This window comes from Camelina sativa, chromosome 11, assembly GCF_000633955.1.
Source record: "Camelina sativa cultivar DH55 chromosome 11, Cs, whole genome shotgun sequence".
Classification (NCBI taxonomy): Eukaryota; Viridiplantae; Streptophyta; class Magnoliopsida; order Brassicales; family Brassicaceae; genus Camelina; species Camelina sativa.
The window spans coordinates 5184346-5200838 of record NC_025695.1 but is presented as its reverse complement, the minus strand read 5'-3'; the positions used below and the strand labels follow the sequence as shown (position 1 = coordinate 5200838).

General features: G+C 37.5%; 1 protein-coding gene across 1 annotated transcript; it reads left to right on the top strand.

Moving 5' to 3' along the window:
* LOC104721740 (CBL-interacting serine/threonine-protein kinase 6-like) lies at window positions 963-2982 on the top strand. Its single transcript, XM_010439799.2, has one exon. It carries the CDS (start codon window positions 1349-1351, stop codon window positions 2699-2701), a length of 1353 nt encoding a protein of 450 aa, XP_010438101.1. The 5' UTR covers window positions 963-1348; the 3' UTR covers window positions 2702-2982.

The window sequence follows — 16493 nt, the reverse complement described above, 5'->3', positions numbered from 1 at the left end:
TGTTTATGTTAAATATATATTAAAATGATATCAAATTATTTGTTTCCATTTATTCTTTTATGTATAAAAATGTTATATATTAATTTCATATATATATTTGTAAACAAAAAAACGTAAATAGAAAAAAATATTCCCTCTTAAAATGGAGAGTAATATATCAAAACTTCAATCTTGAAAATAAAAATGTATGATTATATGAAGGATGTCTTGGTAAACACATTGACTAGCTGACTTGGTTAAGTAAACTACACCAATTTTTTTCATCAAACCAGCTTCTAGTTGCTTACGAACCACAGGATAATATACCTAATTATTTCAATTTTTCTTTTTCTTTTTGTTGCTATAACCACCCATTTCAAAAACTCGTCTCGAGATAAACTAGAAGAAACTTTACATATTTGATCGTAAGGCATGATGGACTATCTTCGTGTACAAAAAAACAAAAGAAATGAAATAGAAAACCCTAGAATCAACACATAATGGTCCATAACCATAAGGACCACAACAAATGAATAACCAAACATTTTCAAAAATGAAAAATTTGAAGGAATCTAGGGGAAGTTTATAACCAGGTCCTACACTAAGATACCATTAATTTTGTTGTCATATTTGTAGATACAGAAAAGTTTGATTCATTGAATACAATTATGCTATTTCCCCCCCTCAATGATCTTATCATATGCAAAATGTTAAGTAGGCCATCAGTCAAACTATAGAGTTTTAATAACTTTCCACAAAAATCCTTATCCTGTAATCTCTATACGGTAATTTTTCAATCGAAACCAGTCACTTAAAGACACGTGTCATAATCGCTATCCCAAGAGTTGATAAACTCGAAACCGCCGATCGACACCTGTCAGTCAGTGAAAGGAGGTTACACGGTGTAGTTATCACTCCCTACTAAGGGTAATCACGTAATTTCACTTTCGTTAGTATCAATATAAATACTACTCTTTTCCGAGCTCTTATCCGACCGGAAAATAAAAAAGAAAATTAAAATAAAAGAGGTTTCGTTTTTTTTATTCTTTCACTCACCAAAAAAAATTTGCTTCTGATTGTCTCTCTTGAGTAAAATTTTAAAGGGAGGAAACAAATCCCAAGAAGGGAATGCAGAGAGATGGTCGGAGTATCGCCGGTGAAGACTAAGCTTTGTGATCGGTTTAACCGGTCTGTCGGCGGCAGGAATTGCCACCGTAAACACGTCGAGGACGGGTGATACTGTTTCTTAACTCTCGATTTCTCCGCAAAATATCAAAAAAAAAAACCCGTAAAATCTTTTTTTTTTTTTTCTTTTTTTAAATTTTCAAGAAAAAATTCAAAATCGTCGTTAGTAAAAAAAAAAAAAAACATGGTCGGAGGAGCAAAGCCGGTTGAGAATGGATCTGATGGCGGTGGTGTGAGTAACAGTACGGCTCTGCTTCACGGACGTTACGAGCTAGGTCGTCTACTAGGTCACGGAACATTCGCGAAGGTGTACCACGCTCGTAACGTCCAAACCGGAAAAAGCGTGGCGATGAAGGTCGTCGGAAAAGAGAAAGTCGTGAAAGTAGGGATGGTGGAGCAGATCAAACGAGAGATCTCAGTGATGAGGATGGTGAAACACCCAAACATCGTCGAGCTTCACGAAGTCATGGCGAGCAAATCCAAGATCTATTTCGCCATGGAGCTCGTAAGAGGCGGCGAGTTGTTCGCTAAAGTGTCTAAAGGAAGACTACGAGAAGACGTGGCTCGTGTTTACTTCCAGCAATTGATCTCAGCCGTTGATTTTTGCCACAGCCGTGGTGTTTATCACAGAGATCTGAAACCTGAGAATCTCTTGTTAGACGAAGAAGGTAACCTTAAGGTGACTGATTTTGGTCTCTCTGCTTTTACTGAGCATTTGAAACAAGACGGGCTTCTTCATACTACTTGTGGTACTCCGGCTTACGTTGCTCCGGAGGTTATATTGAAGAAAGGTTACGACGGAGCTAAAGCTGATCTGTGGTCTTGTGGTGTTATACTCTTCGTGCTGCTTGCTGGTTATTTACCTTTTCAAGATGATAATCTTGTGAATATGTATAGGAAGATTTACAGAGGAGATTTCAAATGTCCTGGTTGGTTCTCTTCTGATGCTAGACGTCTTGTGACGAAGCTTCTTGATCCTAATCCGAGTACTAGGATTACGGTTGATAAGGTTATGGATTCGGCTTGGTTCAAGAAGTCTGCGAAGAGATCAAGAAACGAACCGGTTGTTGCTGTTGCTGTACCTACGGAAGGAGGAGAAGAAGCTGAGGATGTTGATAACTTGGTGCACAAGTCTAAGGAAGAGACGGAGACGCTGAACGCGTTTCATATAATTGCGTTATCGGAAGGGTTTGATTTGTCTCCCTTGTTTGAGGAGAAGAAGAAAGAGGAGAAGAGGGAGATGAGGTTCGCTACATCTCGGCCGGCGAGTAGTGTGATTTCGAGTTTGGAAGAAGCGGCGAGAGTTGGGAATAAGTTTGATGTGAGGAAGAGTGAGAGTAGGGTGAGGATTGTAGGGAAACAGAATGGTCGGAAAGGGAAGTTGGCGGTGGAAGCTGAGATATTCGCGGTGGCTCCGTCTTTTGTTGTCGTGGAAGTGAAGAAAGATCATGGAGATACTCTCGAGTACAACAACTTTTTCAGTACTGCTCTTAGACCAGCTCTCAAGGACATCTTCTGGACTTCAACACCTGCTTGAGTTTGAAATTGTTGTGTTTTTGTTTTTTTTTTTTTTAATTTCTCTTTGTGTAATATATTGTTGGATTCTAGATTCGATTCGTGATGATTCTTGTTCTTGATTCTTAATGTGGGTATCGTTTGTTGAATCGTGGAAAAAAAAAGTGTTAAGTCTTTTGTGTGTTGTTCTTGGGTCGTAGCCGATTTGTCGCGTTTACGAATCAGAGAGTGTTGTGTGTGGTGTAGAATTATTGTCTTAAAGATTCCATCATCATATTCATGAATAAATGATAATTATGACTCTTTTAAGAATGTTCAAGAGTCAATCTTTTACGCAATCTCCATCATCAATGTCTTCTATAATTTTCTCTTTACACGTCTCTTTACCTTGGAATTGGAATGATTAGGACATCATTTTTTTTTATTACAGTGGTCCAATTTGTGTAGTGTCGTATTGATCCATATAAACTCTTCAAGATTCATGTGACTATCTAGACTTATTGTTGTGTGTCGACATAAGTACTTCTTTTTAACCTTTCCTACGTTTTAACGTTATTAGTCTTTTAGCTTATGTATCCTAATCTAGAACTATCAATAATTCATAGCGGTTTGTAAGATAAGTAGTTATTAAATCATCAAATTATATTTAGTAGCATATATAACATTAGTGAATAGAGAGAGGGAGCATGTGAAAGTGAGCTAGTCAAGTTGGTAAAATCTATCATACAACACTTGCGATGTACTTAGCGAAAAATGTGGTGACGATTATATGAATACTGATAAGATTTTTTTATTTTTATTTGTTTTATGTAAAAGAAGGATCAAGTGATAAGTATGATTACTTTTGGTTTGTTGAAAATAAAAGATAGTGGAGTAGAAAAGAAGATGGATTCAGATGAATGAATATGAAAAGTAAAAAAAGAAGAGATGAGAGGTGGGCAACAAAACAAAACAAAAAGCGGAAGTTGCGTGATTGGGATGGAGGATGTTTCATGAACCCGATTAATATATATTATCTATTTTCATTACCATATCAAACATGTGATTTATAAAGGAGATATGCTAACCAACCATGATCTGTAACTGTTCCATAAAGGAATAAATAAACTAAAATAACCATCCACGATGCTCAAATTGTGTAAAGGATTCTTGTGTGTTTTAGTTACTTTGGGGTTCAAAATTTCACCATTTATCGTTTTCCATCGACAAAATAACGTGAGTCTTCGACCGGTTAGTTATAAAAAAAAAATAAACGTATGAGTACGAGTTTCACCGATCTATCAATAGTTCTATTATCATCTCTATGTAGTTCTAGTACTCTCTGGTCTCTGGATGGTTTTCGTTTGTATAGTTCTCGTCGTTGCAATTTCCTTCAGCCATATATCTTGTGCGCATAGAAGTCTAAAACCTTCCTTTTAATAAATCTGAAATTGTCCACGTGTAAATATATAACTTTACAGATATAAAGTTGTGGTTCATCTATGTTTGTTTAACTATAGAAATTGTGGTGAATATATATGTAGCGTACTCTTTGTAGTTTCTACAACTTTATTATACAAATCTTTTAACCGCCAAATTTAATAGCAGCATAATTTGCATGCACTGAAAAGAGAGAATAATTTTATAAGTACCTTTTGGCATTTAACCATATCATTTAAAAATAAAAACAAAGAATTGATAATTGAAACGCATTAATATATGAACTTTATACACATAAATCGACTTTGTCACATGTTCATCGATTGCAAGTCGGATTTATAAATCATTAAAATGATGGATGACTCTCGAGGTAAGGTGTGGATTACTTTTTGAGCTTGAAGGGAGAAACCATATACTATAGTATAAAGTCGAGTATGGTGAGATTTGATCGATTCGTATACATATCCACATGCGTTTTAATTATATACCTTTAGTTATTTTTAACGAGACAAGACATGATGAATATGATTACCAAGATATTGGCTCTGGTTTCTGTCCACAGAACTCGAAAAGCTAAGACGACATGTGTAGACCGTTGAACGCGTTCTCCATGTGGTTTCTTATCCCTTCTTCTTGGAAACGAGACGATCCATATAATATAAATAGTGACTGTTGAACAAATGAAATCTAGATACATAGCAAACATTATAATTTTTTTTTGTCAACTGAATTTTATTGATAAACTAAGGAAGGATACAAATTGAAATTACATGAGCCGGCGGACTATTAAATATCTCCAGAGTCTTTAGTCTAAACGAGGAAAGCAAAGCCCTAAAGAACAAAAACAAACCCAGAAGCAAATATCTAAAAAGGAACAAAGGAACCAAAGCTTTGGAGAGAATGAAACCTAATCAATGTAATTGAGCAAAGGCACGAGAGACTCCCGCCAAGCTTCTCCTTAGAACATTATACGTCGAAAGCACCAATAAAACCGGAAAACCTCACACCGACGCCAAACTAGAGAGGCAAGCAAGATACCAACGCGACCAAAGACACAAATACAACTACCCAAGCACCTCATCAGGCAAATGAGGAGAGCAAGAACCCTAGGGACAAAGAAAACCTTAAAAACGACTAGAGACAAACCACGCAAGATCAACTGTTCTTACACGCGGACACTCGTCGACCCAGTTTCAGCCATCTACAGACATAAAACTGGTGACGTCCTTGCAAGAAGAACTAGAGAACGATTCCACTGCTACGACTAAAACATAACTCCAAAACTTCACAAGAAAACTCAAAAAGAAACTAGTAGGTGACTCAACAACAAAATACCATCCAAAATAGCTCACATAGCAAACATTATAATAGGATACAATATAGTTATTGTTAATTAGTAGTATTACAATTTTTTTTTTTAAGAAAGTGGGATTATGTTAATAGTTATTAAATTTTAATTATTTTGTTTTCCAACACTTGAGTGAGTATTACGTGAGAGATTAGCAATTGTAACCTTCGTCGTGTAGGTCAATGAGCCGTCACATGTGTGTCGATATATTGTTTGTCATTGGCGGATTGACGCAATTCAAGTTGCATGTTGGTAAGGCCGCCTAAGTATAGAAAAGAAAGACTCAGAGTAAGATCAGATCTTGCGATATAGTTAAAAGAAAACAAATAGAGTTCTCTATTCTGTCAATGTGCTTCGGTGTATAACACATTCGCAACTTGCCAATATATTAAAGTTGCAACAAAATATCTTTGCAAGTATTATTATAAGGAAAATAATAGAGAGGGGATTCTATTTAGATTATTAGTGGTTGATTTTGTTTAGCTTTGTTTCCATAATTACATTGGTTGGGATGATAAACATTTGCATGTGGAATCTGTGGGACTAACAGAACCACGTCACATAACTTGCTACTGATATGGTTTAATTTAGTGATAGCAATTCACTAAAAACAAGAATAATCAACGGACATATATGATAAATCTAAAAAGGCATAATACTTTATTTATTCGAATTAGATGGTTAATCAAACATAACCAGTTAACCACATCTGTTCTCCTTTTGATACGATTTGTTCATATCTTACTTTCTCCAGTATCAATTATTAAATACCAAAAGGTATAGAAATGGAATCCAGCGTATATAAAGCGTTTATGTATCACACATTCGTATGAGCGATCTTTTGTGTCAACCGGGATAGTGCTTTACTGCTTTGTAAAACTGGTCCAACCCATTAGTAAAAAAGTTACTGGGTCTGATTGGTGAACTAATCAAAGCGTTACAAATGGTACAACTTTCAATTTTTACCAATCATAAAAACTTTACCAAAATTTTTATTAAAATCTTTACCTTCAGCTTTTTTGTACAGTTTTCATGTACCGCTATTTCTTACAGCTTTGCACTATTCCGTAACAGCGTACAGCTTCAGTTTACAGCTTTTCTGTACAGTTTTGACTACGTTACCAATCAGATTCACTACTAAGACCAGCTAGTATAACCGAAACAAACAAATCTACGATAACCAATTAATACTGATTACTGAACCTACACAGATGAACATAGTAAAAACACTAATTGAGCTCAAATTCAGAAAATATGGAAACTTCATTTAATATGTTAGTATTAGAATATCCCACATCGATAGATGGGATAGATCCTTGGGTAGTATATATGTGATGTGGCAATCCTCCTCCTTTGAGCTAGCTTTTGGGAGTTGAGTTAAGCCCATTACTAATATGGTATCAGAGCACATGGTTGGCCCAACAAGCAAATTTCCACAAAAATGGTTTCCCACCTATGTGGTCCATATAAGTGGCATGTTTTGTTGTATTTCCGAGATGTTGGGTTTGGGCTGTTTCCCGTTGGACCGTTTCCCACCCACATCTCGAGGAGGCCTATTAGAATATCCCACATTGATAAATAGAATAGATCATTGGATAGTATATATGTGATGTGGCAATCCTCTTCTTTTGAGCTAGCTTTTGGGGGTTGAGTTACGCCCATTACTAATAGTTAGGTGATAGATATTTTACGAGTACACAAACATGTTTTGTTGTTAAGTTTTATTTAATGACTACTTAAAAAAGAATATTCGAGTACTAGTCTGGTGAGGTTAGGGACGTTAGTGTCAGGTCAACGTCCAATAATATATATTTAGTTTTTCGCCAAATCTTATTTCAAATATATAAAGAATGTATTAAACTAATGTACTAAAACTTGAAAAATCCTAATGGAAAAAAGGTCTCTCTATGAAAATTGTCGACAAAACAAATGAACGTATGCTGGGTTTGGCTTTTCAAAGCGCTTGTTAGCTGTTATATCTCGACTAAAGATATTATTTTCTTAAATTGGTATAGTCTTTTCTCTTTAGACATATACTGTGAAAATTGTGATTTTTTTTTTTTTGTCAACAAACACTCCATTAAATTAAGTTACAAGGTTTTTGGTACTCCCTTCTAGCGGGAGCATGATGCAACCAACTAACTTACATAGGAGGAAAGAAAACCACGGTATGTTGTTTAAACAAGGGTATAACATCCGGGTGAAACTACAACAGAAGAAATAACAAGCTTGAACGCTAACGGACAAATAGCTAAAGCAGAGATAAAGAGCTATTGAAACCATAAAGATAGTGAGAACCACCAAGGAGATATGCCACATGAAGTGATGGGAGGTTAACCAAGACCGAATCACTGGCCGCATAACAACAAATTGCTACACTGGAATACAAAGATTCCGACGAGTTTTTAAAAACCTAATTCGCACTAAAGATGATGAATCTTCAGCTCCCTGAAAAGGGATGCAGCATGTAGGTTGGGAAGAAGTTCCCAAGAGTCGAGTGTCGAAAGAAGGATCCAAGATAGAACCACCTTGCCACACTACGTTGCAAGATCTGAACCAAGTGGATAAGGAAGAGTGGAGATTATGATGAAACCATGTAGTCAAAAGACATTGACATGATGAGGAAATTTTTGCGTTATACCTCTTAATACATAAGGAATGTCTCTTATTAGATGAGGAAATTAAAATGTTTAAAATGTTTTCACTAAGCTGGCAGCTTAGTGAGGAAAGTCTCTCATTAAATGTGTTATATCCAAACTGCCCGCTTTCAGAGGTGAATCTCACCGGCATCAAAGCCGGCCAACTACAAGTAGAGAGGGAGGAGGATGTGGATCTAGAGAATGCTTGAACAAAGTCCTCGGAACCTCCTAGTAAGGAGCAACCAACTTTATTCTTTGATAAATTGTTACGTACTAGAGGGGCTCCATTCAGTTGCCATACACCATCATGTGAAGTTCCAAACCGGCGTACAAACTGCCTAGAAAAGCCACGGTATCTCAACACTGGAATGTGAACATTATCGTCACACCTTCGGCCTCTATCTAACATTTTTGAAAAGAGGTCCACGACATAATCACCTCTCAACAAAAGAATATCCGATAGATAAGTCTCTCTTTTCATAAAGAGGAAGTGAGAACCCTTACGATCTAATGAATGCGTTTTGAAATTATAACAATATATTTGAAACCGCTGTTGGTATATCTTGTTCTTAAATACAAATAAACAGAAGCATAAGTAACTGAGAAGATACAAGCATAATTGCAGGAATATTCTCTCCATAAAGAAGGAAGTTTGCGATAATGAACACTCCACGAAAAAAGGAAAGCCATAAATGGGCTTATGATCCACCAAGCCTAATAAGCTTAATAAGCTTATAATCATATATTGGCCCACTAATTTCCTAGCCCAGCAGTGGTCCAACCCTTGAAACCCTAGCTTGGAAACGAGGGAGCATAGAGATGTGCTGCTGATGATCGGAGGTGGACCGGTGGACGATAGGAGACCTCGATGAGATAACGGAAGTCTCACCGTTGATGGTGACAAGCAACGGAATAAGACAAAGGTTCTCGCCAGCCAAAATGTCCCACGGAGTGCGACAGAGGAGCAGATCTGGCGGAGACGTGCAGCTCTGGCGGAGGAGGCGCACCGTTGGAGCTTAAGTGAGGAGAGGTAATCAGTTATGGAAACCGAGAAGAAGTCAGCGGTGGTTGTGAAGCTAATATCTGGAGGCGAGCGGCCATTGAAGGAGAGGAAAGGTTCCGGAGGCTGTTGCCATAGACTTTGTTCATTCAAAGACGGTCTCTTCGGCGACGAGTTCAGCCGACGGAAGAAGGGAGGGATTCTCGCCGGAATAAACCAGCGGAGGAAAGGAGACAATAGATCCGTAAGGATAGGATCTCCGACCACCAGATCTGAACTAGGATGAAACCGAAAATGATAGGGTACCGGAGAAACGGACTTGCTCACAACTGCTTGGCCTTGTTATCCAGGCCAGAAACCATGGTAGAAAAGAAGAAGAGAGCTCTCGCCGGTAAAACCAACGGAATGTGACACAAAATCTTCAGACGAACAGACCCAATAAAGTGAGAGAAGAAAGTNGTTTATCTCGGCGTGTTTTTAAGCATATCCGAGTGATGTTCATGTCCTCTTTTTTGTTTTTTTGTGAAAATTGTGATTGTTTGAGAGGGATTTTGTAACAAGAAAGCTCTTCAGTTTACATTAATAAAGTCCATATATATTGGGTCCGAGTATTGGGCTAGACTGCTATATTCTAATTGAGTAAACTTGAGCCACTTTCAGATTTTTAGTTGGATCGTTCGGGTAAGTGTGATTTTGGGTCCATTGAACATAGTGGCAAAGTACAAACAAGCAGGTACATGTGATACAGTTTGCTTAGTCCACTAAAAAATTTTCTACTCAAAACGTTACGAATTATATATAGAGAGAGTGAGACACACCAAGATAAAGTGGTTCAACATGTACATGTTTGTTACAAAAGAAGAGGAGATAAAACGTGGACAAATGAGATGTAGATAACTCTTCTGAGTCTAAAAACTGCTAAAAAGACAGAGAAATAACTTTTGAGTTTTCATTGGTTTTGGAACTCTAGATGTACGTCCCTAATAAGTTCCTTTTCTCATCATCATTCTTCATTTTCTCCAATTTGTGTTCCTTTACTCCTAATTATATTCTTTTATTTTGAACTTCTCCTTTATATTATTAATAGTATATGACCTGTGCATACGCACAGAATTATTATTTGTAATAATATAAAATAATAGAATTATTATTTGTAATAATATAATATATAGCTAATTATTAATTTAGATTAAAGTAATAGAATTTTAAGTAATTTTACAATATAATTTGGTTGAATGTTAGCAAAAATGTTACTGTACTAAAAGTAAATTAATTTGTAAAAAGTAATATATTTTAAATATTCTACAATATAATTTGGTTGAATATTTGCAATTTTTTATGTTACTACTAAAAGTAAATGTAATAAATTAAAGACTAAGATTTGTGTAACTTATATGCAACACCACATAACCTAATATTAATTTAATTTCTGAAATTATATATTTAAACGGTTATTAATATAAAATTAAATATATATATATATATATTGTCTATATATATATATATATTGTCAACAATATATATATATATATAATTTTTTCACAAACCACAAAACGTTTTCTTTTACTCTTAAAAAATAAAAGAAAAGGAGATAAAATAAACCCTCTCTGCTCAGTCGGAGATATACTTTGCCGCCGAGTTTCGATGTGCTCCACCGTCGTCCATCCCATCCTCTTTCTCTCACCACCGTTATTTCGCTGTCCTCTTTCTTCTTTATTGATTACATGCTGAACATGTATTCGCCAAACCCTTCATCTCTCCTTCACCACCAAATGAGCCCTAAAACAGATCATTTTAACTTCTAAACATCTTTTAACTGACCGTGGCTCAAGCCCGTTTGCCTGTAGTTTCAGATTCAAAGAAAACACAGGTTTGCACTGAATGATCTACTTTATTAAGAGTCTTCCAATGCCTTTTATAGCAAATACAAGTACTGAAGCAAATAACTGAAACAGAACATGAAACAGGGACACGACTTCAACTAAGCTAGAAAACCGCAAACTGAAATAGACCAATTCAAACTAGTGAGACCAAGTCTCTTATTTCTAGACTCTTGCAAACAAGACTCAATAAAACTTCAAATAACTCAACAATCCCTCCCTTGAACTGAACCTTCTCAAACGATCAGTTCACAATGCTCATTCCAAACGCTCCTCGGATCCACTGAAATGTCACCAACTTCAAAGGCTTTGTCATGATATCAGCTAGCTGCTCCTCCGTATTACAATGGACAAGCTTGATGACTCCCTCCTTGGTTAATTCCCTGAGAAGATGATAACGAACTCTGATATGCTTGGCTTTCCCGTGCATAACTGCATTTTTTGACAACTTAATGGTGGAGGTGTTATCACACAACAACACCATTTCACCATCTTGCTCGAAGCCAATCTCCTTAAGAATTCTTTCCATCCAAACAGCTTGACAGGCACAGTTTGCTGCTGCAACATACTCTGCTTCAGTGGAAGACAAAGTCACAATGGGTTGATTTCGTGAAGACCAGGCAACAGCTCCTCCACTCATCATAAATACGTACCTTGAAGTGCTTCTGCTATCCTCTACATCTCCCGCATAGTCACTGTCAGTGTACCCAATGAATCCTGTGAATCCTTCCCTTTTGTACCAAATCCCATACTCCACCGTACCTATCAAATAACGCATGATTCTCTTCACAACAGCTTGATGAAGCTGAGTAGGATTTGCCATGAATCTACTGATGAGACTCACTACGTACATCAGATCAGGCTTTGTTGCAGTCAAGTACATCAAGCTTCCCACCATATGTTTGTACAAAGTCGAATCAACCCCTTTTCCAGCTAAGTCACGACCAATCTTCTGACCAGGAACTATTGGAATGCTAACCGGATTATAGTTCTTCATCCCAAACCTCTCGATCACTTCTGCAGCATATTTCCTTTGACATATGAATATACCATCACTCTTCTGTATCACTTCAATGCCCAGAAAATATCTCATCTTCCCCAAATCAGTCATATCAAACTCTTTCTTCATCGATTGCTGGAACTCATCTAGCAGTTCTTCATCATCACCAGTGAACAACAAATCATCAACATAAATGCTAACAATCAGAATCTTACCTTTCTTGCGTTTGACAAACAGGGTCTGTTCACTGGAACTGCTCTCAAAAACCTTCCTTGATAAAGTAGGCTTCAATACGACTGAACCAAGCTCTTGGTGCTTGTTTCAGTATGTAAAGAGCTTTGTGCAGTTTGTAGACCATATGCTCTTTCCCGGTTACTTCGTATCCTTGAGGCTGCTCCACAAAGACATCTTTTTGCAGTTCACCATGTAAGAAAGCTGATTTTACATCCAACTGATAGATTCCCCAACCTCGTTGTGCCGCCAAGGCAATGATCATTCTCACTGTGTCCATTCTTGCCACTGGTGCAAACACCTCCGTGTAATCAATGCCATACTCTTGAGCATAACCTTTCACCACAAGTTTAGCTTTAAACTTGTCGACTTCCCCTAGCTCATTTAGTTTGGTTTTGTAGATCCACTTCACACCGATAGCTTTGGCTCCGTCTGGAAGCACCACCAAAGACCAAGTGTGATTTCTCTTGATCGAGCCTATTTCAGCATCGATCGCTTCTTTCCATCTCACGTGTTGAACAGATTCCTGAAAGGTTGTAGGATCTGAAATAACCAAGTAAGCCAGAGTTTCAGACTCTACTCTTGCCATGTTTGCCTCTTCTTCTGTATCTGAAAGCTCTTCCCCAAAGGTTTAATCAGCGACCCAAGCTGGTGGTCTTCTTGTTCTACCCGCTGTTGGTGTTGTGGCTTCTGATTGAGAATCATTGGGAACCCCATTCTGATCTCCTTCTCCATCTCCTTCTGCTTCTTTAGATTCTACCTCTTCCTCTTCGTTTCCATTTTCATCACACTCATACTCTTCTTCCCACTCAAGCTCCATATTCTGTTCAGTAGAGTAACTGACATCCCAATCCCATTTCTTTTCTTCCTCACAAATCACATCTCTGCTGATGTGAGCTTTCTTTTCTACCGGATCAAACAACTTCCAAGCTTTTGATTCACTGTTGTAGCCTACCATGACGCATTTCACACTCTTATCATCAAGCTTGGTCCTTTTGACATCTGAGATATGAACATGCCCGATACAGCCAAAGATCCTAAAGTGCTCAACAAACGGCTTATTTCCACTCCATGCTTCTTCTGGAGTCATGTCTTTCACGATCATTGTGGGAGATCAATTCAGAACATGATTTGTCCATTGAACTGCATCTGGCCAGAAGCTTCTTGGTACCTCCTTTTCGGACATAATAGCTCTCACCATATTCATAATAGTTCGGTTTTTGCGCTCAGTAATGCCATTTTTTTGTGGAGTGTAGGTTGTAGTCAATTGTCGCTTGATTCCATGCTCCTTGGAGTACTCATTGAACTCCACAGAATTGTACTCTCCTCCTCTATCTGTTCTCAAGCACTTAATAAAACTGCCAGATTGCTTTTCCACAAATGCTTTAAACAACTTGAATTGATGGAAAGCCTCGGATTTTTCTCGCACAAAGTATATCCAAGTTTTGCGTGAAAAATCATCAATGAAACTTATTAAGTACTTCTTCAGAGTGTTTGATGGTGGAGTGATCGGACCACACATGTCAGAGTGAATGAATTGTAGCTTCTTGGTTGATCTCCACTTGCTCTATTTTGGAAAGGTGGCTCGATGTTGTTTTCCTTTAACACACGCTTCACAAGTGACCTTTACATGCCTGATGCTTGGTAACCCAGTGACCATTTCCTTATTGTTTAAAGTGAGGATCCCCTTGTAGCTCAGATGTCCGTATCGATGATGCCACAACTCTGCTTTGTTAGAAGCATCAACTTGAAGACACCGTTCTTCTGGTTATTTACTACTTTCATCACCAAGCAACACAAACATCCGATTTGTGCTCATGACAGATTCTGCAATTTTTCCTCTTGTGGGGTGAAATATACTGCAGGTCTTCTTATCTCCTCCTTTGAACAGCACATCTAGCCCCTTTTCTTGTAGTTGACCAACACTTAGCAGGTTGTTTTTCAGCTCAGGTACATAGTAAACATCATTCAACACATAGCTTATTCCCTTAAGAGTGATGTTTACTGCACCTTTTCCACTAACCTGCAGTTTGTGGTTGTCTCCAAGCTTGACATTGTGAGAAAAAGCAGTATCCAAGCTGGAGAACATAGCTCGATCTCCACACATGTGGTTTGAACAACCTGAGTCGACAAACCAGACATCGCCTCGTTGCTTTTCTTGACGCTCCACATATGCCATTAACATGACTACCTCATCTTCTTCCAGTTCTGCATAATGAGCTGCATTACCTCCATTTGGACACTCATACTGAAAATGTCCCAATTTGTGGCATTGATAGCATTCGACCACTGCTTTGTTGAACGGACGTCCTCTGCCCCTACCATGTCCTCTGTATGAGCCACCACCTCTTCCTCGTACGTTGACATTGAGTGCCTGATCTTCCTCTTCATAACTGGTCTTCTTAAACTTTTTCTCATGCACAGACAAAGAACTCTGCAGTTCATCAATTGTCAGCTTCCTTGTGTCTTTGTATTCTTCTATTGACACCACCACATAAGTGAATTTGTCGGTCAGAGTGCGAAGAATCTTCTCAACGATCTTTGAGTCTGACATCTCTTCACCATTGCTCCTCATCTTGTTTGAGACCGCCATGACCCTTCCAAAGTAGTCGTCAATGCTCTCATTCGATTTCATAGCAAGTACTTCAAACTCTCTCCTTAACGTTTCGAGCAGAGATCTTTTCACCCTTTCATTGCCTCCAAACTTCCTCATTATCGATTCCCAAACGATCTTAGATGTTTTTCGATCCAAGATCTGCTCAAATACCACCCGATCTAAGGCCTGAAACAAATAATGTTTCACCTGATGATCTTTCATCTTGAGATCGTCGAGTTGTTTCTGCTGCGCTGCAGTCACCTCGGCTCCCTCCTCTGCTTCACTGTAACCCTCTTCTACGAGACTCCATAACCCCTTTGCTCGTAGGAGATTCTCCATCAATTCACTCCAGTGGTCGTAATGACCATCAAAGTGAGGAATTTTGGTAAGTGTTTTATCCTCACTCATCTCTCTCTCTCTCTCTTTTGATCACTTGATTTGTGTTTTGCTCTGATACCAAATGTAGTTTCAGATTCAAAGAAAACACAGGTTTGCACTGAATGATCTACTTTATTAAGAGTCTTCCAATGCCTTTTATAGCAAATACAAGTACTAAAGCAAATAACTGAAACAGAACGTGAAACAGGGACACGACTTCAACTAAGCTAGAAAACCGCAAACTGAAACAGACCAATTCAAACTAGTGAAACCAAGTCTCTTATTTCTAGACTCGTGCAAACAAGACTCAATAAAACTTCAAATAACTCAACATTGCCATGCTAGCATGAGCATATCAGAGTCCTTTGGGTTACTATTCATCTTTACAAAAACAAATCAGCATTATTTTATGAAGAATGTGCATGTAGAGAAGATACATAAGAGACTTACGGGTGTAGAAAATGCTCAAAGAGCCAAGAACGGAGAATTAAAACAGAGGAGGATGTGGTTGTTCGAACCGAAGGTATGGATCTGGTTGTTGGCCGTGAATACGGTGGTGGTGACTGGTAAAGTGGTAATCAAAGATAAAACTGGTTTTATGGTGCTATGATTTTTTGTGTTTTAGATTTTGGTTTTTAGAAAAAGTTGAAGAGAGAATAAACTAAAATTGGATTTATATAGAAGATGGATTCGTTGTAAACCACACCATGAACGTGGAGCTGTTAGTGGGAGTAAAATTAGGGACAGTTTTTTAAGCTGTTGTGTTTGTCGTAATGGAGAAAACGCTAAAGAACGTGAAAAGGGGGTTTCAGGCTTCTAGGTTCACAAAAAGTTGGGCTTATAGGCTTATACTTGGGCTTATAATACACATACAACAAATCGAAATCTCATTAATAAATAGTCCAGAGGTTTATTACAGTTTCGTACATAAAGTTGGTTAAGTTGTTTTTTAGAAAAAGATTCCTATTTTTTTTCTACACGGTGTACATTTGTTTTGTTTTTACCAAAATAAAAAAATAACATAAAATTTGATGTGGCTTTATTTGATTGGACAGGTGATTTGTGCTTTATAGGATAAATGATTATGTGTACCACAACTTATACTCCTAAAGACAAAACTTATCACGTGCTATTGACTCACTGCATGATGTGCACAGAAGCATCCGAAAGCCAGTGTTGTTCACGAGATTAAATTCTTTTCATTAGATTTCATGAATGATATTCACAAGTTCTTTCGATAAGGATTTAACGAATAATTTATTTATTTATTTTTGATGAAATAATCAAAAAAAAAAAAAAATTGTTTATTTTATATGTTTATGA